The sequence below is a fragment of the Sphaerodactylus townsendi genome, linkage group LG09 (assembly GCF_021028975.2).
Source record: "Sphaerodactylus townsendi isolate TG3544 linkage group LG09, MPM_Stown_v2.3, whole genome shotgun sequence".
In the NCBI taxonomy this organism is placed as follows: domain Eukaryota; kingdom Metazoa; phylum Chordata; class Lepidosauria; order Squamata; family Sphaerodactylidae; genus Sphaerodactylus; species Sphaerodactylus townsendi.
In genome coordinates this window covers 65,819,954-65,843,921 of record NC_059433.1, presented here as the reverse complement: position 1 = coordinate 65,843,921, position 23,968 = coordinate 65,819,954, and the positions used below count along the sequence as shown (strand labels likewise).

Here is a 23,968-nt window from a genome sequence, read left to right as displayed (position 1 = left end):
ACCCCGCCTCCGCAGCTTCCATTGGTCGCGTCCTCTGCGAAGGCGGGGCGGGGAAACAACCCCGGCCAATCAGAGGCGCCGTGTCCGCGCGTCCTTCTCCCGGGCCTCGAAACCGTCACTCTGGCGGGGGGCGTCGCGAGGCTGGATGAGGCGCCGCCGCTCCCGTCGCCCCAAATGGGGGGAAAATGGCCCTGGGGGGCCCGCTCTGCCCTCGCAGGGGGTGTGTTCGCCTCCCCCCTCCAACTAACTTGGGGGGTGGGTGGGTGGGGGAGAATTTACCCCTCCCACTCATTCTTCCCCTTTTGCGTGAGGGGGGGGCGGACATTTGCTCTTCCACTGCATTGGGGGGGGTAGTATGTGAAGGGGGGGGTCGAAGCAAATCTGGATTATTTGGAAGGACTTGAGAAACGTTGTTTTCTGGAGGGGAACGGGAGGGGGGGCTTTCTTCCTCTCCCACCACTTTTTTTTTGCGGGGGGGGGGCGTTGAGAGATCCTGAGGAGATCAAACAAACCAGGAGGGGCCTTTGAGGACGAGGAAAGGCTAAAAGGAGGCACCCCCGCCCCCTTGTCCCTAATTATTCCTTCATTTTTTTGGAATGAGGACAATCGAGGGTCAAAATTGCCCTTTTTGGGGCGAGGGGGATGCTGAAGTCAGAACTGTGTTTGGAAAGGGTGGGAAAAGGAAAGGCTAATTACTTTTAGTCCAAAGCGTCTATTTTGCAATCTAGCCCCTTTACACACACACGCACGCACCCAGCCCCGAGTGGGGAAAGGAAAGTCAGTCTTCCCCTTTGGGGGTGCCAAGCCTTCCAGCTGTGGCTGCCCCTCCCTTCTGTGATGAGTCTGAAAGACAGGCATTCATTCTCCTTCTTTTCCTTTTAGGTGTGACAGCTGGATCTGAACCCGGTTCCCCTTGGGTAGGTGTTCTTTGCGGGGGCTGAGCCGTGGGGCCCCTCCTGGTCTTCTTGCGGGGTTCTGCATCTTTACCATGGAGAATGTGCTGCCTTCTGCCGTACTGGAAATCTGCGTGCTGGTTGGAGCGCCCAGAGACAAAGTGAAAGAAGCCTGCCAGGTAAAAAAGAAATAGGTAGTGACGCTTTGTTTTTGCTGGGTGACGACCCAGGGGAGCCCGATCTCATCAGATCTCAAAAGCTAAGCAGAGTGAAACCTGCTTGGTACTTGGATGGTTGATCACCAAGGAAGTCAGAGTTGCTTTGCAGAGTCAGGCAATGGCAAACTACTTTGGAGTGTCTCTTGCCTTGAAAACTCTTTGGTGTTGCTTAAGTTGGCTGTGATTTAAGGGTGTTTTATTGGCTGTGGTTTAAGGGTGTTTTTCGCCACCAGAGCAGGAATAGGAGTTTCTGGTGTTGTTTACCACTCCGAAAGCACTGCAGAGTCTTGCAGAAACTTAAAGACTGGTTGATTATTTGTGGTTGAAACTTTGGGAGCCCGAACAAGAGCAGGACAATGTTTGCCTGTTTCCCATCCGCATGTGGATTCCGCTTAAAGAAGCACAGCCACATTTTTCTGCTCTCCAACTGGTCAAGTTGCTAAAATGTGTTTGACATATATTGACAAACCGGTGTGTCTAGCCTAAAGTGAAGAAGAAAGATTTGCTTTCTACCAACTTGTAAATGCGTAGTTCGTTACAGGTGCTCAGAATTATCATGCCCTGCTCATTTGCTTGCCAGCTTCCTCTTCTGGCTTGAACACCGGGAAACGTACACTGTGTTTTAAGTGTTGTTAAAAGTGTCTTGTGTTTTGCAAAGTGAGGGAATTGTTCTTGCACAAAACCCTTTCAAAACCTTTCTACCAGTGTAAAGTTGTGAAACGGGCGCCAGCTTGTGACACCTCGTTAACGTGCCGTAATCTTTCTTAGTCATTGAGTCTCTGGAAACTTTGATTTTAGCATTTTCCTTTTCCCAGGAAGTTGTTCTCATCTGCCTGAACCACAACGTATATATTTTTAAATCAGGGATAGTTCGGCATAATAGGATAACTGGATTAAACTCATCCTGTTTTTGTAGCTGTTCAATTGTTTCATGCAAATGTGACTACTTTGTGTTGGGGAAGATGATTACTATTGTTTTGTCATATAAAAAAGGGTTTGCGTAGTCTGTGACTGAGGCACTTCAGAGTATTCAGGTCTTTCTTCTACTGCCTGGTTATTTTAACTGGAGATGCTAAGCAAACAAGCAAAGCTTTTATTGGAATACATAGAACAACAGAAACAAAACACAACAAACATAAAAATTTTAAAAGGCAAAAAGGATAATCTCAGATAAATACATATTATTACTGGCTCTGAATTATTTCCATGACAAAGCTTGCAACCTCTTCACAAAAAACAGAATCAGAATTATTCAACAAGAGAAATAATCTAATCAAATCTGTTAACTCAGATTGGAAGAGAGGGTGTAGATTGACATATTTAGATCTAATTTTAGCAAATTTAGTGCAGTGTAATAGCTGGTGAGCCAATGTTTCAACTACCTTAGAATTACATTGAGATGCTAAGAGCTTTTGCATGCAAGACAGAGGTTCTGCTAGTGAGCCATGGCCCTTCAAAGATTAACAGAGCAACTGCTGTCTTTCTGCGTTTTTTTTCCTATAAGCAGCTGCCAACCTTCTGGAAATCTTCCCATGTGCCAAACATCAACATCCTGTTACCAAAATCTGCTTTTCAATCCAACGACGCCCTCCACCACTCATTTGATCTCTTCGGCTGCAGTGCCTGGCAGAATGCCATCTCTTGAGAGGATTTTAGGGTATGCATTGGCATCTGATCAAAAGTGGTGCGTCTAGGAACAGCAGATGATTTGACAGCTTTCCTGTGCCCACAACAAATAAATAGAATAAGTCACGTCATCCTCTTTGCTGTACTGACCTGTTGGCCTTCTAGCCCAGAGGACTCCTCAATTTGTGCCCAGTGTGTGTTGAGTTAATAAAACTGCAAGGATTGTCATGCCCTTATATAAAGCCGTGGTGCGACTGCACTTGGAGTCCTGTGTTCAGTTCTGGTCGCCACATCTCAAAAAGGATATCGAAGAGATAGAAAAAGTGCAGAGAAGGGCAACGAGGATGATTGAAGGATTGGAGCACCTTCCTTATGAGGAGAGGCTGCAGCGTTTGGGACTCTTTAGTTTGGAGAGAAGATGTCTGAGGGGGGATATAATTGAAGTCTATAAAATTATGCATGGGGTAGAAAATGTTGACAGAGAGAAATTTTTCTCTCTTTCTCACAGTACTAGAACCAGGGGGCATCCATTGAAAATGCTGGGGGGAAGAATTAGGACTAATCAAAGGAAACACTTCTTCACGCAACATGTGATTGGTGTTTGGAATATGCTGCCACAGGAGATGGTGATGGCCACTAACCTGGATAGCTTTAAAAAGGGCTTGGACAGATTTATGGAGGAGAAGTCGATCTATGGCTACCAATCTTGATCCTCCTTGATCTGAGATTGCAAATGCCTTAGCAGACCAGGTGCTCAGTAGCAGCAGCAGCAGCAGGCCATTCCTTTCACCCCCTGCATGTGAGCTCCCAAAGGCACCTGGTGGGCCACTGCGAGTAGCAGAGTGCTGGACTAGATGGACTCTGGTCTGATCCAGCAGGCTAGTTCTTATGTTCTTATGAGGTGGTTGCAAATCTCACGGGAAATCCCCAGGCCATCAGTCAAGGCTCCTGGACTAGGACAACCCTATTTTAGAGTAACAGGCTAGGCACAAGGTTGTCGCTTCTTGAACCAGTTTTCTGCTGGTGTATGTTCTGGCTTCAGATTTCACAGTCTGCTGGTCTCCTTGAGAGCCCAGACTTACCTTGCAGATGATCACAGGTCAGGGTTTGGCACCCAAAGTTACAGCCTTATGAAGCAGTTGCCCTGGCAACTCTGCCTTCCGAAGCCTCGGCTTAAGTAGGCAGGGAGGTAATTGGCCCCAGCTGCCATGCCCAGAGGTGCTGGGGTTCTCATTCACTGACCAGAATCCTGCACCGTTTCTGTGGACTGGGAGAGAATCCTGGGGATGTCAGGCCTGGGTTCGAGTCTTGTCGGGCAGAGGCCTAGCAGCAGCCTGAGAGGCTGGTGGCGAGGTTATCCTTGCAAGCTCTTGCCAGGTGGCCTCTGGCACTGCTTCCGCATTATCCGCAGGTAGCTCTCCAGTGCTGGTCCTTTTAGTCCTCCTCAGCTACCAATCTTGGTTCCTCTGACTCTTCCTCTAAGAGCTCCATGTGAGAGTCACTGAGCAGGTTGAAAGGGATTGTGGCAGTGTAAGATTGTGGGCTATTATTTATTTAAAAAATTGCAAAAGTGTATGTATGTATCGTACGCCCATAGACCTTACCTAATGGGAATTGTAGTCCATGAACATCTGGAGTGCCACAGGTTCGTCAACACTGCGCCTCAGTCCAATTAAAAAGGGTGCTCTGTGGGTCTCTTGTGTGTTGCAATAGAAGAAGAAGAAGAGTTTGGATTTATATCCCCCCTTTCTCTCCTGCAGGAGACTCAAAGGGGCTTACAATCTCCTTGCCCTTCCCCCCTCACAACAAACACCCTGTGAGGTGGGTGGGGCTGAGAGAGCTCCGAGAAGCTGTGACTAGCCCAAGGTCACCCAGCTGGCGTGTGTGGGAGTGCACAGGCTCATCTGAATTCCCCAGATAAGCCTCCACAGCTCAGGCGGCAGAATCAAACCCGGTTCCTCCAGATTAGAAACATGAGCTCTTAACCTCCTATGCCACTGGACAAGAAGGTATCTTCAAGGTAGTTTTTGTAGATAGAAGGAACTGGATGTATCTTAGAATCATAGAGTTGGAATAGACCAGGGGTAGGGAACCTGCGGCTCTCCAGATGTTCAGGAACTACAATTCCCATCAGCCCCTACCAGCATGGCCAATTGGCCATGCTGGTAGGGCAATGAGTAGTTCATCAAGTCCAACCCCCTGCCATGCAGGAACGCACAATCAAAGCACTCAAAACTTTGAAAAGGATGGAAAAATATTCTTTTGGTATTCAAATAATTTCATAAAATTGTTAACGTTACTCCAAATTGTTACCGTATTCAGTTTCTTGCATACTGGCTGTGCAGAAGGTATGTGTTTGTGTTCTAATGCTCTTCAGGAATGGAAGCTCCATTGTTTGTATATTCAGCTTACAGGAAATGAATTATGTTTTGAACTGAGGTACATTCTTGGACACAAAACCTCTAGGCCTTATCTATACATTTTAGTTCATTTTAATGGGATGCTTTACGTTATCTAGCCCTTTTTATTCAATTGATTTGTATTAATGTTATTTTGTTTCTACCAAGCTTCTTCACTTGTTTTCCTTTCATGCAAGGTAAGAGGTTTCTCTTAAGAATGTAATTGGCTGTTGTGGGTTTTCCAGGCTGCGTGGCCATGGTCTGGTAGTTTTTGCTCCTAACATCTCACCCACAGCTATGACTGGCATCTTCAGAGGCATATCACGGTAAGACACACCTCTGATTATGCCAGTCATGGATACGGACAAAATGTTAGGAGCAGAAAGTACTAGACCAGGGGTAGGGAACCTGCGGCTCTCCAGATGTTCAGGAACTACAATTCCCATCAGCCCCTACCAGCATGGCCAATTGGCCAATTGGCCATGCTGACAGAGGCTGATAAGGGTATGGATTCCCTGAGTTTATCTAAGGCTCCTGGGATTCTAATAACTCTGGGTATGACGTACAAACCTGGAAAACCCACAACAGCCAGTTGAGTCTGGCAGTGAAAGCCTTCGACAATACATGTGGTTGATTGTTGGCATTAAAACGTGCCTACAGAAGTATGTGAGACCATAGCTCTGTGGTTGCGCTCAAGCATTTCATGCTCAAAGTCCCAGGTTCATTACCTGGCACCTCTTGTTAGGAGTCTGAGACTTTGGAGAATGCCAGGTAATTGGGGCTAGGAAGCTCTAGGCTAAACAGACCGATAATCTTTCTTGGCCTGAGACAGTGATGTATCTTTTGTGGATTCTGAAGATCTATCTTTCAAGTTACCCTGCAGTCTGCATCATACATGATGGTTGATTTGTAAAGATTATTCTCAGTTTACTGTAATGTTTAGATGCAGTCAAGGACTGAATCAGAACTTCTGTAATTGTTTCTTAGAAAGTGAGTGGGTTCAAAGTCAGGAAAACTGCCACGGGGAGAACAGTCGAAGCTAATCTTGGGTGCTGTGTGGTTTCCGGGCTGTATGACTGTGTTCTAGCAGCATTCTCTCCTGACGTTTCACCTGCATCTGTGGCTGGCATCTTCAGAGGATCCTCTGAAGATGCCAGCCTAGTCTGGCAGCGTCAGGAGAGAATCACTGCTAAGCTTCTGACCAGCAACTTGAAGCCTCTAACCTAGCAAGTGAAAAGCCAACCGACAATGAAGCTAATCTTGTTTTTTATTATGCTTTTCATGTTTTTCTATGCTTGCCCTTCCTCCTCTTGACATTTCTTGGGTTGTTTTAATAACTGATAGTACTGAAGCCTCTTTATTTACAACGTGTGGAGCATATCATGGGATAATGCAGTTAAATGGCCCTTTTCTTGGACGCATGCTTAACTCTAGCCATGCTTTGCATAAAATAGAAAACTAACAAACCGAGGGAAACAAGATTTAACAGTGGTGCCAAATGCAGAATTACCCCAGTCGAATAATGCATATAGACTTTCTTTCTTTCTTTCTTTCTTTCTTTCTTTCTTTCTTTCTTTCTTTCTTTCTTTCTTTCTTTCTTTCTTTCTTTCTTTCTTTCTTTCTTTCTTTCTTTCTTATTTTATTTTATTTTATTATATTTTATTAGGCTTTTATACCGCCTCATCCCCGAAGGGTTCTGGGCGGTGTACAGCATATAGGGGTACAATATAAATTAGTTAAACATTTAAAAGCAGCGATACAAAACTAAAAATTTTATTTCAAAAGTTATACAAGAAATCTCAATAAAATAGAGTGGCGTCCAGCATTCCAGTTTTAAAATTCCCTCCCCCCCAAAAAGGGAGGCATGGTGAGTCTCGCTGGATGACAGATGGCCCAGATGTCAAGGGCCACAGAAGGGGGGCACCATTAGCGGCCGGTTCCTCCAAAGGCCCGGCGGAACAGCTCCGTCTTACAGGCCCTGCAGAACTCACCAAGGTCCCGCAGGGCCCGGACAGCTGGAGGAAGAGCGTTCCACCAGGCCGGGGCCAGAGCCGTAAAGGCCCTGGCCCGTATGGAGGCCAGCTGCATCACCGAAGGGCCAGGGACTACTAGTAGATTGGCCTCCACCGATTGGAGAGGCCGTACAGGGACATATGGGGTGATGCGGTCTCAAAGATACTTTAGGGCAGGGTTTTCAAATTCGTTTCTTACAAGGGCCGAATATGACATAAATGGGACTCAGCTGGGGGATGGGGGGTTGGCTTCTTCGACTGGGGAGCTCACAGCAGCTTTACCAACGCAGATTGGCATGGGTGGTGATAGTGATGGCTCACCAGGCCGGATCAGGAGCAAAATTAGGAGGGCGCTTGGACTGGCCATCCTGTGGCAAACTCACCAGGCCTGATTGGGAGCAAGGGGAAGTTGCCTCACCTGGCTTGGGAGCCTGATAAGCCCTTTCAAGGGGCCGCATCTGCCCCTTGGCCACACGTTTGACACCTCTGCTTCAGAGTACCACACGTTTTAAGGGAAATTGCAACAAAATCGGTGCTACCTGGCAGGTCTGCTTTTACCTATCCCCCTCCATTTGGCTCGTTTCATGTCATAAACAGCTACAGATTAACTGAAGCAGTTTTTAATAACACAGAATTGTAGAAACTTTGTGAAATATTATACCATGTGAATTATTCTGTCTCTCAGAACTCCAAAACAGATAGAGAATGTTATTTTACCAGACCGTTTCAGTCAAGGAAGATGATGCTTCTCGATACCAGGAAGCAATCAACTATTGTCTGGGAAACTCGAAGGAGCTCTGGTACGTAAGGACAGCTGGTGTGTCCTGTCAAAGAGGCAGGTGCTCCTGTGTACATGTAGATGAACTTTGGACAGACAATTTAGTAGGCCTTTGGGTGCGTTCTTATGATTGGCCCCGTGTAAGCATTCATGGACTAAAGTCTTGTGTATCAGATGGACCTGAACAGACCAGATCCTGAATGTCTCTGATTTTTTGTTAGCAGAGGGAAATACATCCTGAATAGCCTCCAAATAGATAGCAAACTGCTGTTGCTGGGTAAACGTTGCACTGAGTAGTGCTTTCTTTGTACTGGGTCAGGAGATTGTAAATGAAGTGGAAAGCAATGTACTGACTCAAGCAAACTCTTGTACTTCGATTTAGTTGTTCCATCACAAGAATCTTAATAATGTACTGTTACATAATTTTAGGACTTTTTAAAGGTTTTTTAAATGCTTAGTATTTTTCCTGAAAAGATTTTTCAGTCCGGTGGCACATTTAGGATCAACCAGTGGCACATAAAAGCTTATACCGAGATTGAAACTTTGTTGTTGGGGTGGCCAACCTATGGCGCTCCAGATGTTCATGGACTACAATTCCCACCAGCCCCTGCTAGCATGGCCAGTCAGCTATGCTGGCAGGGGCTGGTGGGAATTGTAGTCCATGAACATATGGAGAGCCAAAGGTTGGTCACCAGTCTAGACAGTTTTTTTCTGCTGCTTCACGCCAGCATGGCTACCCACCTGAATAAATATATTAATTAATTGGGGTGCTGTGTGGTTTCCGGGCTGTATGGCCGTGTTCTAGCAGCATTCTCTCTTGACTTTTTGCCTGTGGCTGGCATCTTCAGAGGATCTGATGGTAGGAATTTCCAATAATATTAATTAATTTCCAGTTTAAAGGCAGTGTTTGGTTTATTTACATCTGGTCAGCAGGTAATTGACTGAAAGCTTTTTTCTGCTTCTTCATACTAGCATGGCTATCCACCTGAATAAATATATTAATTAATTTCCAGTTTAAAGGCAGTGTTTGGTTTATTTACATCTGGTCAGCAGGTAATTGACTGAAAGCTTTTTTCTGCTTCTTCATACTAGCATGGCTATCCACCTGAATAAATATATTAATTAATTTCCAGTTTAAAGGCAGTGTTTGGTTTATTTACATCTGGTCAGCAGGTAATTGACTGAAAGCTTTTTTTCTGCTGCTTCATACCAGCATGGCTATCCACCTGAATAAATATATTAATTAATTTCCAGTTTAAAGGCAATGTTTGGTTTATTTACATCTGGTCAGCAGGTAATTGACGGAAAGCTTTTTTCTGCTGCTTCACACCAGCATGGCTATCCACCTGAATAAATATATTAATTAATTTACAGTTTAAAGGCAGTGTTTGGTTTATTACTTTACATCTGGTCAGAGGGTCTCCTTGCATCTGAAAGAGGGTCTCCTTGCATCGGTGCACTGATGTTAAGATTTTGCCACTGGATTTCCCTAGTAAGAACAAAATCTGATCCCTTGTCATCATCCCTGAGGATTCATGATAGAATTGCTTGTCCTTGTGATGCATATGTAGACAAAAATATTAAGGCAAGTTTTGGGGCCCTTGTCTGATAATGCCGTGAACTATTCCTTGATGATAAAAAAAAGTCTTAGTTCTTTCTGTCGTCTGCCAGCTTTCTGCTCCTTAGAACGGATGAGTTGTATGGTGGCCAAATAATCCTTGGGGTTTTGTGGCGTTAATTGTTTGGCAACTGGAATAATTCCCCCTCTCACTCACAATTGGAAAAGACCACCGTTGAAACACTTTCCACATATAGTAATCCCACATGAGGAATTCTGAGCGTACGAGTTAGTTTCATTTTAGTTTCACAATGAGTAGAGTCCCTGCACACGCCCTCACGGCCTGGAAAACCCACAACAACCAGTCCCTGCACATTGTTTGCCAGTGTAGCAGCATGGTCGTGATTTACAGGCACAATGGAACTGATGCCGCATTATCAGACCCAGGATGTTTTTGAGCACGTGTTCCTACTCATGGAGGATTTGGGATTAAATGCAGGGCTTTATTCACACCATTTAACTGTGTAACTATAGATTCACACCATTTAGACGTGGGAAGTATTGTAGATTCTATATTGGTGTCTGGGGAAGATTCAGTTTTTCATGACTAGTTTTTATAGGGCAGTGGTGGCGAACCTTTGGCACTCCAGATGTTATGGACTACAATTCCCATCAGCCCCTGCCAGTATGGCCAATTGGCCATGCTGGCAGGAGCTGATGGGAATTGTAGTCCAATGACGTCTGGAGTGCCAAAGGTTTGCCACCACGGTTATAGGGCAACCAGAACAGCATGCAGTATTTTAGACGTGGGAAGTATCGTAGATTCTATATTGGTACCTATATTATAGTTTGACCCTAGCAGGTATTTGGAAGAGAGACTTCCAAAGAATAACAGGGGTGTGACAAGAAGACCGGCAAACCACCTCTGAACATCTCTTCCCCACCAGGGGTCACCATGTTGGCTGTTACTCAACAGCCAAAAAATTTGCTATGGTACTGATGCCATTTTAATCCATTTCCCATTAATTCCTGGACCTTAATTTGCCTGTTGTCATTTTACTGTTGCAGCATACTGAAATGATGCTTTCTGCTACCATCCTGGAAGGACTTTCCCAAAAAGCAGATTCTGACCACGTCTGTGGTGCATTCCACACGTGAGCCGGAAAAGTCACCCTCTCAGTGGAAGCTGGAGTGAGGGGCATGTAAGGTCTCCCCACAGCTCACTTTGCTCTCTGCTCTAGCTACCTTCCTTCCCCTTTGTTATGTTGTGTTGTTGCAGAAGCCCAGCAACTGTGAGAATCTTGCCGCTCCACCGCTGGGCAGTTCCCCCTCCCTCCCTCTTAACAGTTAAGTGTGGCTCAGCTGTTAAGTTTTTTAAGAGGGCTGGAAGTGGTAGCATGTGCCATTGTGGGTTAGCCCCACCTCTTCTCTGGATTAGACACAGATCTGGTATTTCTTGCAACCTCCCTGCAGCTTCCCTTTGGAGCGAAAGTGAAGGAAGTGTGTGGTTTTTGCACTGATGTAAGCAGAACAGCCCCGGGAACCACATCAGGTTAAAGCTAAAAATGATACTATTTTTTTAATTTTAAAAATCACTGCAGTTGGGGAGGGAAAGTAAACCGAAGGCTCTGCCAAAGACACTTGTGTATGTGCAGCTAAGGTTTTTTTTGTTTTGGTCTGGTACCCATCAATGGAGGGATCATTTTGGGGTTTTACCTGACCTGTTGATGCCAGCTACTCATTTAGTAATGACACTTTTTTCATCTTTTATTCCATTGTAGTCCTATTTCCCCAAGATTGCTTTAGGGGCTTTACACCCATGGCATAGCAGGAAATCTTCCTGCATCGGTCTTGTTTTTCTCCCACCCTTTCTCAAGAACCAGGCATGTGTACAAGTATATTTCTTGCTCCTCTAGTTGTGGGGAAAGTTAGGTTGAGAGAAGGTCATTGGCTCAAAGCCACACAGTGTGTTTCATGGCTGAGTGGGAATTTTAACCTGCATCTCCCAGCTCTTAGTCTAAACCTCAAAACTCTGTGCCGCACCAGCTGTCTTTGGGGTTGTAACTTACACATCCAGGCCTGATCTCACCATATCTTAGAGGCTAAGCAGTTTCAGCCCTAATACTTGGATGGGAGACCACCAAGAAAGCCCAGGGCAGCTGTGTAGAGTCAAGCAATGGGAAACTATCTCTGACCTTGAAAACCCTACAAAGGTGGCCCTAAGTCATCTGTGGCTTGACTACAAACCAGCTAACCCTTAAGCTGATCAGTTCTGGATCTTCACTGATGCGTCTGTGTTTTCATATACTTATTTATTTTATTTATTACATTTGTATACCGCCCTCCCCCGAGGGGCTCAGAGCGGTGTCCAACAGTCATATATGTAACAGGTCCATTTTACAGGCCTTGTGGAAACTCTGTATGTCCGGCAGGGCCCTGATTTCACCTGGGAGCCTGTTCCACTTGGTAGGGGCCAGGGCTGTAAAGGCCCTGGCCCTCGTAGAGGCCAGCCGGATCGCTTTGGAACTTATGTCCCTCATTCCAATGGCATGTTTTGTAGATGTACAGCTGAATGTGTCAATTGTCTGAGACTAAAGGGTGCCTTTTGTAAACTTTGCAAAAAGTACATACCGTAATCCTCCCCAGTGGCATTTTATTGGTCAGCAAGATGGTTTCAGGCTGCCCGTTAAAATTATTCGTCGCTGTTTTACTTGTGAATTAACGGAGTGGTTGTTTTGACCAGCCTTTGTTCAGAGCTGCCAGTTGGAAGCTTTTGTCTGCTTGGAAACCTTACAAAGAGCAGGACGGGAACAATATGATAATGAGGGGAAATGAGTTCACGTGCGGCCAGGCAAGCTGGGAAGGCAAAGAGAGTCTGTGTGTCTGTGTGTGCGTACTGCCTGTTTACCGCTAAAGCTGCATGTGGAAACTTGAGTTTATGGAAGAGATCAGATGAACTCGAACTCTTCCCTTGGCTATCTGAATAAAAGCCAAGCCTTGTAGTGCTTTGTTTTTGCCTTCAAGTGACAGTTTAATTGTGCCCAATAGGGCTGTCAAGGCACGAGATGTTCAGAGGTGGTTTGCCAATGAGAGCAGGGCAACGAGGATGATTGAGGGACTGGAGCACCTTCCTTATGAGGAGAGGCTGCAGCGTTTGGGACTCTTTAGTTTGGAGAGGAGACGTCTGAGGGGGGATATGATTGAAGTCTATAAAATTATGCATGGGGTAGAAAATGTTGACAGAGAGAAATTTTTCTCTCTTTCTCACAATACTAGAACCAGGGGGCATTCATTGAAAATGCTGGGGGGAAGAATTAGGACTAATAAAAGGAAACACTTCTTCACACAACATGTGATTGGAATATGCTGCCACAGGAGGTGGTGATGGCCACTCACCTGGATAGCTTTAAAAGGGGCTTGGACAGATTTATGGAGGAGAAGTCGATTTATGGCTACCAATCTTGATCCTCCTTGATCTCAGATTGCAAATGCCTTAGCAGACCAGGTGCTCAGGAGCAGCAGCAGCAGCCGCAGAAGGCCATTGCTTTCACCTCCTGCATGTGAGCTCTCAAAGGCACCTGTTGGGCCACTGCGAGTAGCAGAGTGCTGGACTAGATCAGGGGTAGGGAACCTGTGGCTCGAGAGCCGCATGCGGCTCTTCTGCCCTTGCACTGTGGCTCCACGAGCCAAGCCGCCATCCCCATCCTTGCCCGCCTTGCAGGCAGCACAACCGCATCAATTGTCCGCGGCCGCGCCACGGGCTTCCCCTCTCGCCTGCCCTGTTCGAGCGGGGCGGGTGCTTTCCCGGTGGCGGTGAGGCCGAGCCACCGGCTACATCCTTGCCTGCCCTGCAGGCAGCAGGGCGAGCGCACCAATTGCCTGCAGCCGGCTGGGCCACGCCACGGGCTTCCCCTCTCGCCCACCCCGTTCAAGCGGAGCAGGCACTTTCCTGGTGGCTGGCAAGGCCGAGCCGCTGGCTTCATCCTTGCCTGCCCTGCTTCTGGCCCCATCCTTGCCCACCCTGCAGGTAGCAGGGTGGATGCATCCATGCGCTTCTCAGAATGAGCGGGTAAAAACCCCCAATATATACAGTGTTATCTTTATTTTAAATGTCAAAAATTATTTGCGGCTCCAAGTGTTTTATTTTCCCGTGGAAAACGGGTCCAAATGGCTCTTTGAGTGTTAAAGGTTCCCTACCCCTGGACTAGATGGACTCTAGTCTGATTCAGCAGGCTAGTTCTTATGTTCTTACATTCTTATGTTCAATGCCTGCCTCTGCATCACAACTGTAGTGTTCCTTGGATGTCTCCCATCCAAATATGAGCCAGGGCTGACCCTGCTTACCTTCTGAGACCTAAAGAGATTGGGCTGCTAGCCTGGGGCTATCCCGGTGAGGGCTTTGAGACCCACAAAATGTTTCAGGATACAAACTTGTGAGTCAAAGCTCACTTCACCTGATGGTATCTGCAGAATGTTGGTTGGTCTCTCAAGTGCTACTGGACTTTGATTTTGTTGTGCTACTCTAGACTAATGTGGCTACCCATTGGAACTCACTGTTACCTGTTAGTTTCTGCTTTTTCTTCCATGTTGAGCTGGGGGCAATGGCTGAGAGGAAGCTGATCAGTGTAGCTGCTCCCCTGTCCCCTGCTGCACCCCTTTGCCTTCAGTGGCCCACCTAGAGCCCCAGGAGAGGAGACTCATTTCAGCAGGCCAAAGGGCGGTTGTCAGCAACGTGGCACTGGGAGATGGGGGTGGAGCAGGCCTGGCCACAGCGAGAATGGGTGGCTTCATGTCTCGGGGAGAGCTCGGTGGCTGGGTGTGGGTGGTCCATTTTAGCAGTGGACTGCTGGAGTGAAAGGAGCAATCTAGGGTGGCTGCTAGAATGGGGAGCAGGTGGTGCCTGTTGGCCCCTGAGCAAGCCTTGGCATTGGATGGAGATGCTGAGGCAGGGAGCCAAAGAGGGTTGGTTGGGGAGGCAGGAATGGCAGGACAAGGGGCCAGTCTGAGCCCTAAGGGGGAGAGTGCATCCCTGAGGTCCTTGCTGGCTGGGGAAAGGCCAAGGGGGTGGAACAACCCTTTTAAAAAGAGGCAGGAGGGGCATGGCCAGGGCGGAAGGTGGTACCAGAGACTCTCATACACCCTGGGGAATCTCCCTGCTAGGGAAGGAGCTACCTCTCCTGCTCATTCTGAGGCTGGCCCCTACTCACCTGACCTGGAGCCCCGTGAGGAAGGGGGGGAACGGTGAGGGGCAGGCTACCACCAGCGGAGAGCACCTCATCCCTGGAGAGCGCCTCACAAATATGTGTGTGTGTGTGTGTGTGTGTGTGTGTGTGTGTGTGTGTGTGTGTGTGTGTGTGTGTGTGTGTGTGCGTGTGTGTATACATACACACACGCACACAAAATAAATACTTGTCACTCAGTCAACGTTAACAATACCTGCTGCACAATATCTGGTAACACCATCTAAGATTACAGGTTCAAAACCTGCAAGAAGAAAGGTGGCATATACCATTTCTCTGATCATTCTGGGAATTTTGGGGAAGATAGGCATAATAAAGGTGGAAAACATTTTATTCTGATCTTGTACATTTTCCTTTTGAACGTTCTTATACGTCTATTACTTCCTTTACTCTCTGACCCTTCTCAGCTTTTAGCTGTCCCTTTTTGTTGAATGTTCTGCAAATGCAAATCATTGGAATGTTTTGCAAACGTCGTCATATCTTTATTTCTTCTTATTTAAGCTACAGAATGGAGTAAATAAGTTTCCTCAGTAAATATTTCAGTTGTTGTCTGTAGGTTTTCTGCTGTCAATACTATCCCCCCCCCCCCATGTTACAATTATGCTTCCTGATTTTTTTGAGTTCCCGTTCTTTCCTAATTACTGCTGCCTTGTCTTGATTGCTGTAATTTTGTTTTCTCCCTTTGGTCTCTGGCACCGTTTGTAACTGTCCTGTCTCTCGTTATACAATTGTTCAAACTTGTATCCCTGTCAAACCGAATCACTCAGCTTTCTAATTTTTGTCTTAACCTTTGCCCAAAGTACGCTCTGTCATTTTTCTTTCAGTTTCTGGCCATGCTTTGTTTGTTTTTTTCCTTTTTGGTCATGTTCTGAAATGCCAACATGTATATATTCCGAGCATTTATATGCTGTCCTCAATTTGCCTTTTATTTTAATGCCTAATGTTTGTTTAATGTTTAATTGGTGTGGAGAACAGCGTTCAAGTCCAGTAGCACCTTAAGACCAATAGACTCTCCCCAGGCAATAAGCTTTTGTGAGTCAAAACTCACTTCATTAGATACACGTAGAATGATGGTCCATCAGCCCTTGAATCCAGGTCAGAAGGTGGGTGAGTGTTACGAAGAAGGGCCAGTGGGAGTGAGGATGCAGAAATATGGTGAAAAAGATGACCAGCTTGATTAGAGCTAGGAGACGTGCCCAGGTGCAAAAAATGCAAAGATAATAATAAGACCAACAGTTGCCTAATGAATGTGGTGGCGGGGAGTGCTGTCAAGTCACAGCTAACTTTTGGCAACACTGTAAGGTTTTCAAGGCAAGAGATGGTCAGAAGTAGTTTGCCAAGGCTCACCTCTGTTTGAGTTCTGAGAGAACTGACTGGTCCAAGGTCATCCAGCAGGCATCATGTGGAGGAGCGGGGAATCGAACCCAGTTCTCCAGATTAGAGTCTGCCGCTCTTAATCACTACACCCTGCTGGGTCTAGTGAATGGACATCAGGTTAAACTCTCTTGGTTCTTAATCTTGTATCAACGGATAGTCTGGGGCATAGGATTGGACTATTATAGCCACAGTCTATGTCGACTTGGTCACAAGTTCCATTAAATGTAGTGGTGCTTACTGCAAGACAAATTTGTAGAGAGTTCCAGCCCAGCTATCTCTATCTGGTCTTCCCATGTACCAAAATGAAGACCGCACATCAGATCATAAACTTCAGAGGAGGAACTGTGAGTGATAATATCATATTTTCTTAACTTGCTATGGGAAGTGAGAAAGTTTTAGCATGGTTGGGTGACTGATGGCAAGAGCCAAGACTGCTAAATAACTTTTTTAAAAAGCAAGATTCTGATATGTAAACTATAACTCGAGGACAAAATATTTAAAGGTAAAATGTAATTTTGATTGGGGTGTTGTGTGGTTTCCGGGCTGTATGGCCATGTTCCAGTAGCATTTTCTCCTGACATTTCGCCTGCATCTGTGGCTGGCATCTTCAGAGGATCCTCCACAGATGCAGTAGAAATGTCAGGAGAAGATGCTACTGGAACACGGCCATACAGCCCGGAAACCACACAACACCCCAGTGATTCTGGCTGTGAAAGCCTTCGGTAATTTTGATTTCCATTTTTTTATAGGCCTCTCAGAAAAACGATGTGAAGAACTTTCCCGCCTTTGAACCAGAAGTCCTTTCTGTTTTTGTACCTCCGTTTATCACCAGGCAGGAGTTCCAGGCGACGACGATAAACCCCAGCACTTTCAACAACAGAAGACGCCGTTCCTTTCGGAAGAAAAAAGACAAATCGAAGATCGAAAGCGCAAGAGCTCTGAACGGAGCCCTTAATGTGCCGGAGACTGAGGATATCAGTGTCCCAAAAGATGTTGACCTTAACGGACTGCCTCAGCTTTGCTTTCCAGGTACTGTGTGGCCTGTTCATTTAATCATCACTTTCGAGTTGGGTAAATGTAGGGGAGGGGCCGTGGCTCAGTGGCAGAGTCTCCGCTTGACAATCAGAAGGTCCCAGGTTCAATCCCTAGCATCTCCAGTTAAAGGGTCGAGCGATAGGTGATGTGAAAGACCTCCGTCTGAGAACCTGGAGAGCTGCTGCCAGCCTCAGTAGGCAATACTCACTTCATTCATTCATTCATTCATTCATTTATTTATATACCGCCCTCCCCAAAGGCTCAGGGCGGTGTCCATCAATAATAAAACTATTTAAAACATCATAATATATAATTTACATAAAATAATACATAAGACCAAGACTACAGATGGCTTCAACCCCTCCCTCCCCCCTTTATATACCCACGGGAGGCCAGATGTTCTTATGGCGGAGTTGACATCATCCCGGCTGGCCAAACGCCTGGCGGAACAGGTCCGTTTTACAGGCCCTGCAGAAACTTTGTAAGTCCCGCAGGGCTCTGATCTCATCTGGAAGCCTGTTCCACCAGGTAGGGGCCAGAGCCGTAAAGGCCCTGGCCCTTGTAGAGGCCAGCCGGATCGCCTTGGGGCCAGGGGTCACCAGTAGGTCCACCTCCGATGAGCAGAGGGGCCTAGAAGGGCCCGAATCAGTATTAAGAAGATGAAGGAGAAGAGTTTGGATTGATACCCCACCTTTCTGTCCTGTAAGGAGACTCAAGGTGGCTTACGAGCTCCTTTCCCTTCCTCTCCCCACAACAGTCGCCTTGTGAGGCAGGTGAGGCTGAGAGAGTTCTGAGAGAACTGTGATTGACCCAAGGTCACCCAGCAGGAATGTAGGAGTGTGGAAACACATCTGGGTCACCAGATAAGCCTCTGCCACTCAGGTGGAGGAGCGTGGGAATCAAACCTGGTTCTCCAGATTAGATTCCACCTGCTCTTAACCACTTCACCACGCTGGCTCTCATGTGTTCAATGGATAAATGTTAGGTTGACTAGTCCTTCCTGGATACAGGGACGCCTCTATGACGGAGTCTTGATTTAATTTGTATGCTGCTCCAGATGTCTAAAGCAGCTGATTCACATTCTTACCCAACAATTATTTTCTTCCCATTCTAAATGAATGGCGGCCCCCTGCGCATAGCCGAAGATGACATGTGGCATTCTATGTGGAAATTTGATGCCCAATTGGTATGATTTTTCTTTATGTGTAGGCGGGCACAAATTGACTGGCTGCACCAACAAGGCTCCACATGGAATGCCCCAGTTTCAAATTATATTATATGCATGGGGAGGAGTTGTTCAGAAACTGAGACGAAGAAGAGTTTGGATTTATATCCCCCCTTTCTCTCCTGCTGGAGTCTCAAAGGGGCTTACAATCTCCTTGCCCTTCCCCCCTCACAACAAACACCCTGTGAGGTAGGTGGGGCTGAGAGAGCTCCGAGAAGCTGTGACTAGCCCAACGTCACCCAGCTGGTGTGTGTGGGAGTGCACAGGCTAATCTGAATTCCCCAGGTGAGCCTCCACAGCTCAGGCGGCAGAGCTGGGAATCAAACCCGGTTCCTCCAGATTAGATACACGAGCTCTTAACCTCCTATGCTACTGCTGCTCCAAAACTGACCAAAACCTTTGCAAATAACCTCGTAGATAAGCTTGGTAGAAGTTCTTGGATGATGTGGTTTGAAATATTTCCCTCCATTTAACATGTCGCATTTCATTTATTTATTAATTAAAATATTTCCCTCTTGTTTTAGATGGCTTGAAATAATAGACAAACAAAAGCTAAAATACAAGCCCCCCCTGTCAAAGTTTTCATATTTGCGCTATGCTTCCCCTGTGGTTGGCTTCCAGATTTCTACAAATCAAATCCTATTACCTGGTATATTGAATGTCCCCTTCTGATGATTGTATTGATTTATTCTGTGTTATCCGCCTTGAGTGTCAGTGTCTATAAATAATGTATTTAAATAAATAAAACTTCTGTTTTTGTCTTTCTCCCCTGTAAAACTGTGATTTTTTTTCATGTCTCATTTACTTGAATGGGTTTGCAGTGCTTCACAACTAGGGCATCCAGAATAGCTTTGTCACAAAGTGAATATAACCTGCAGATCTTCTGTAGTTTGGCATTTGCCACATTAATTCAGATTTTGTGTAAATGAGGGAGTGAAAATAATGTCTTTCATAGTATCATGAACATTCAATTGTTAGTAGTCTCCAATTAAATAGGGGAATGTTCAGCAATTATTTTAATTGTTTGTCTCAGCTCTGGTGGCGTCCTTGTGAGTTTCCCACATTCTTTCATAAAAACTTTTATTTACCAGTAATTACTGAAAATTAGCAGCGTACATTCCAGAAGCAGACTGTTTAAGGAAGGAAGCCACACATGTATGCTGAACTAGATGCCCACGAGCCAATGTACATATCTTTAATTAACAGTGAATTGGCATGAAATCTCATAAACACGAGACTCATAAAGCATCTGATGGGTTAGATGTGTTTTTTGTTTAATTTTTTTGTTTGTTGTTAGGTTTAAAATATTTCAGTTCCACATTTTATAGCCTTCAAGGCGATTTACGGGATCCTTCTCGCCACCAAAATCAGCAACAACTTTGCTCTTCATTCATTCAGGAATCCAGAGTAGATGGGACAAGACTGGTGTGATATGGTCCCTATTAATCACTCCAGTCAATTTCCTGGCTTCAGAATTCTGTACTAATTGAAGTTTTCAAACACTTCTGCAGGGCAGTCCCCCCCCCCCCCACACCATTAATCCAACTAAGAGCAGGGTTAATATGTGCACAAAGACATACAAACAGCAATTAAAAGTTTGGTCAGGGAGGAGGGATCATGAAGGGAATGCCAGATAAAACAAAAATGTCTTCACCCTTCACTGGCAGAAGGTGACAGCAGAAGGACATAGAGCCGTGGTGGCCAATTGGCCATGCTGGCAGGGGCTGATGGGAATTGTAGTCCATGAGCATCTGGAGCGCCATAGGTTTGCCACCACGGACATAGAGGAATCTCCCTAGGGCAGTGGTGGCGAACCTATGGCACAGGTGCCAGAGGTGGCACTCAGAGCCCTCTCTGTGGGCACGCATGCACAGAGTTTGTCATGTGGGGGGAAGGGTGGAAAATCCCCTCCCACGCACACATCTAGGCTGGCCTGGGCTGCTGCGCATGACATGTAGGTAACCCTGTTAACTCCTGTTAAACCCCACTGAATTTCATGGGAAGAACTAAAGTACAATCCTTTACCTGGGAGTAAGCTCGGTTGCTGGCAATGGGGCTTGCTTCTAAACCCTCCTAGGGTCGTGATTCACCCATTCGAAGTGTTGCACAGTTGCTTCAAAGCAAAGCCACTGGCTACCACCAAGCTTACTCCCGAGTAATGCGTGCCTTGGAGCCAACCATTTTTTCTAAACTTAAACCTCAGTATTCAGATTAAATTGCCATGTTGGCACTTTGCCATAAATAAGTGGGTCTGGGGTTGCAGTTTGGGCACTCGGTCTCGAAAAGGTTCACCATCACTGCCCTAGGGAAAGAGTTCCAGAGCTTTGGTGCCATGACGAAGAAGGCCGTGTCCCACGTTGCCACCTGCCTAATCTCTGAAGGTGGGGGCATCTAAAGCAGAGCCTCTGAAGATGACTGTAATGACAAGTCAGGTTCATAAAGTTGCAGAAGATTAAACAAAGTTTCATCACCCCACCCCCAAACTTTTTTTAAAGCTTGTAACCTGCTTCATTGGTTAAAGAGAGGAGGGAATATTTCCGCTACTAATTTTTTTTTACATTGTCTTTTTCTGCAGGAGGATTTTTTATAACAAGCGAATCAATGGATGACCATATCCATTTCCTGGTTTTTACAGACGTTTGTGGTAACAGGACATATGGTGTAGTCGCACAGTATTACCACCCTGTTCAAGTATGTTGCTTAGTTTGGTGTTGCATTCCACATGAAACCGTTCCAAGTGTTAAATCAGTTATTAGCAATTGATGACTATTGTCAATGAAGTATCTCCGCCTTTTGCAGATTCTTCTAGTTTAGAGCATTCACTCTCGTTTGGTTCTGGATGTTACAAGGGTAACTCATAATGTATAGCTAAATGTATGAAGTGGGGTTTTTTTGTTGGTGCAAACCATCTTGTTGGTGCAAACCATCTTTTTTGTTGGTGCAAACCATCCCCTCCGGGGATAGGGCGGTATAAAAATCTAATAAATAAGAGAGAGAGAGAGAGAGTGTGAGTGAGTGAGTGAGAGAGAGAGAGAGAGAGAGAGAGAGAGTGTAGAGTTGGATTTTTGTCAAGCCCTGGATCTGTTAGCAATATCGGACTCAGTGATTTCAATCAGAGCTTTTATTGACAGACAACAGCATAGCCGCAGAAGAAGCCAGTTCTAACGAATGGCTTCTCAAGCACCCTTATATGCCTGCCAAGGTGCCCTCCTTCCTCTCACCCCCTGGAGATATCAAAGCAGAACAGTACAGAGCAGGAATGTAAGAGCCGGTAGCTCACAAGGCCAAATGGGGGCTATCAGTGCAACTGGCGCTTGGACGCAATCCACATTGCTGCAGGTTTCGAAACACAAAGTCAGCCGGAAACCAAAAGTAGAGAAAACCCATTAACACGACAGAAGACCAGGATCCCATTTGATGTCAGGTGTTCCGCCTGGTGATTTTTAACGTAGAATATGGGAGTTAGATTGCCAAATATTTTTTAAGTTAATGAATGTTGGTTCTTGAGGTGCATATTGTATCATGTCTTCAAGTGTCTAAGGGGAGACTGCCCTGTTCTGTGTATTCTGTAAACGCCCTTGATTTCCGGTGTTACCAAAACTGAAAATTCCACTTTGTAATTCAGGACTTTGAAGCCAATGTAACATGCCGCTTTCTTGCAGAATGGACACATCTCTTCCAATGGGCAGGTTCTCTGGGAAGCTTCTAAAGGTGCTGCATATTTTGTACCATATGCTATTTGTGTCATATCCAGGTATCCATACTTCAATGCCCTCAAAGACTGTCTGTCTTGGTAAGAAATGTTACTTTATGCTGTTCTTCTGACTGTTCGTTCTGATTTGCAGTTTGAAGGGGCGATCATAAACCATGGTTTTGATGTAGTAGCAGGCAACAGTTTGCTCCCAAATAGGAAGGGCAGGAGGAAGTCGCTGAGAACACACTCATGTTTGTTCCAGGGCTCTCATTAAACAACAAATTATGGCTTGTGTATCAGTTTGGCTTGATATGTTTGTGAGCTGTGTTTGTGCAGAGGTGGGCTGAAATGTTTGGATCACAATAGAATAAGGTCAGAAATAGATAGCAGAAGAAAAAATGTTTAGAAGAAGAAGAAGTAGCGTTTAGATTTATATTCCCCCTTTCTCTCTTGTGATTCAAAGGGGCTTACAATCTCTCCCCCCCCCCCAACAAACACCCTGTGAGGCGGATGGGGCTGAGAGAACTCCAATAGATTAGCCCGTGCACTCCCACACATGCCAGCCCCACCTACCTCACAGGGTGTTTGTTTTGAGGGGGGAAGGGAAAGGAGATTGTAAGCCCCTTTGAGTCTTCTACAGGAGAGAAAGGGGGAATATAAATCCAAACTCTTCTTCTATAGTTAGATTTGTTTTAGGCTTAGTTTAGTGATGCGATACTGTATTTTTTAGATTAATCACTAGGCTAGGCTTTTTGTACTAATGCTACTGTAGTTTGTTTTGATTGTTAGTCTTAGGCAATAGAAAGGGAAAAGTTGCCATCTGTGCTTATTCACATTTATCTATGTTGATTATTTCTGATGCTATGTTCATTGATGTTTTATAGTTTATGATGTTATGATTATCGATGTTTTGTTGTGCATAATGCTATATTTATTGATGTTTGGTATTTGGTGTATGGTTATTGATGTTTGATGTTATGCTGTTGTTGTTCACTGCCCTGAGCCCTTCGGGGGAGGGCGGTATACAAATTGAATAATACAATACAATACAAAGAACTGTGACTAGCCCAAGGTCACCCAGCTGGTGTGCGTTGGAATGCCCAGGCTAATCTTAGTCCCCCAGATAAGCCTCCACAGCTCAAGTGGCAGAGCGGGGACTCAAACCCGGTTCTCCAGATTAGAGTGCACCTGCTCTTAACCCACTGTGCCACTGCTGCTCCTGTGACTTCACTTTGTGGAAGGAACAGCGACGTCCACGAAAAAGGGCGTTTGTCTCCTTTTTGTGCCTCACTATTTGCTGTCCTTTTCCATTTCAGTTTACTGATACAGTTGAAGCCTTACAAGGATTTAGATGTGGATGATTATATAAAAGAATTCGCTGCAAAGCTATCTTTAATACCCAGCCCTCCCCCGGGACCACTCCACTTGGTAATTACTGAACCTGCTGTGGTTGGCAACACTGAAGTTCTGTTTGTGTATGTTTCCGTTGCATGGCAGGGGGGCTTTAAAAAAATGTCCTTTGGAAATTCTGAAGTCTGAACAAACAAAGAAAGGGGGGTGGGTGGGGAGGAAAACTCAACCAAAACAATACAGAGGACCACAAAGGTTGAGCTGGAAACATTAAAAAAAATCAGAAAATAAACATTTTTAATGAAGTGTAAATAAAAATGCTAGTTTAAAAGCAACAAGGTCTGAAAGCCAGGCTGCAGCTTAAAAGTCAGTAGTGATTGCAAACAAGGGGGTTAGCTAGCTGAATTCCTTGTCTGTTCTTCCTCCAGATATTTAACTTGAAGCCACTTCAAGTGATTTTTCCATCTCAGGAGGACCCTGACAGTTCAATTATTGATCTGGATCTTCATCTTCCCTTCCTGTGCTTCAAACCAGATCAGGTGTTGCAGGTACGGTACGGCTAG

The 23,968-nt window shown here is 45.7% G+C and overlaps 1 protein-coding gene across 1 annotated transcript; it reads left to right on the top strand.

Annotated features, from left to right (window-relative positions):
• The first annotated feature begins 154 nt into the window (after positions 1-154).
• On the top strand, positions 155-23,968 carry LOC125439454 (DENN domain-containing protein 3-like). The gene is made up of 7 exons (XM_048508557.1): positions 155-255; positions 883-1,072; positions 16,851-17,130; positions 20,937-21,052; positions 22,024-22,154; positions 23,372-23,483; positions 23,834-23,968. The coding sequence occupies exons 2-7, from the start codon at positions 989-991 to the stop codon at positions 23,966-23,968; spliced, it is 858 nt and encodes a 285-aa protein (XP_048364514.1). The 5' UTR covers positions 155-255; positions 883-988.

Coding starts and splice junctions, on each gene's coding strand:
- LOC125439454 (XM_048508557.1), top strand. CDS start 989: ATGGAGAATGTGCTGCCTTCTGCCGTACTGGAAATCTGCGTGCTGGTT. Junction 17,131..20,936: donor GCCTCAGCTTTGCTTTCCAG/GTACTGTGTGGC, acceptor CTTTTTCTGCAG/GAGGATTTTTTATAACAAGC. Junction 21,053..22,023: donor AGTATTACCACCCTGTTCAA/GTATGTTGCTTA, acceptor GCTTTCTTGCAG/AATGGACACATCTCTTCCAA.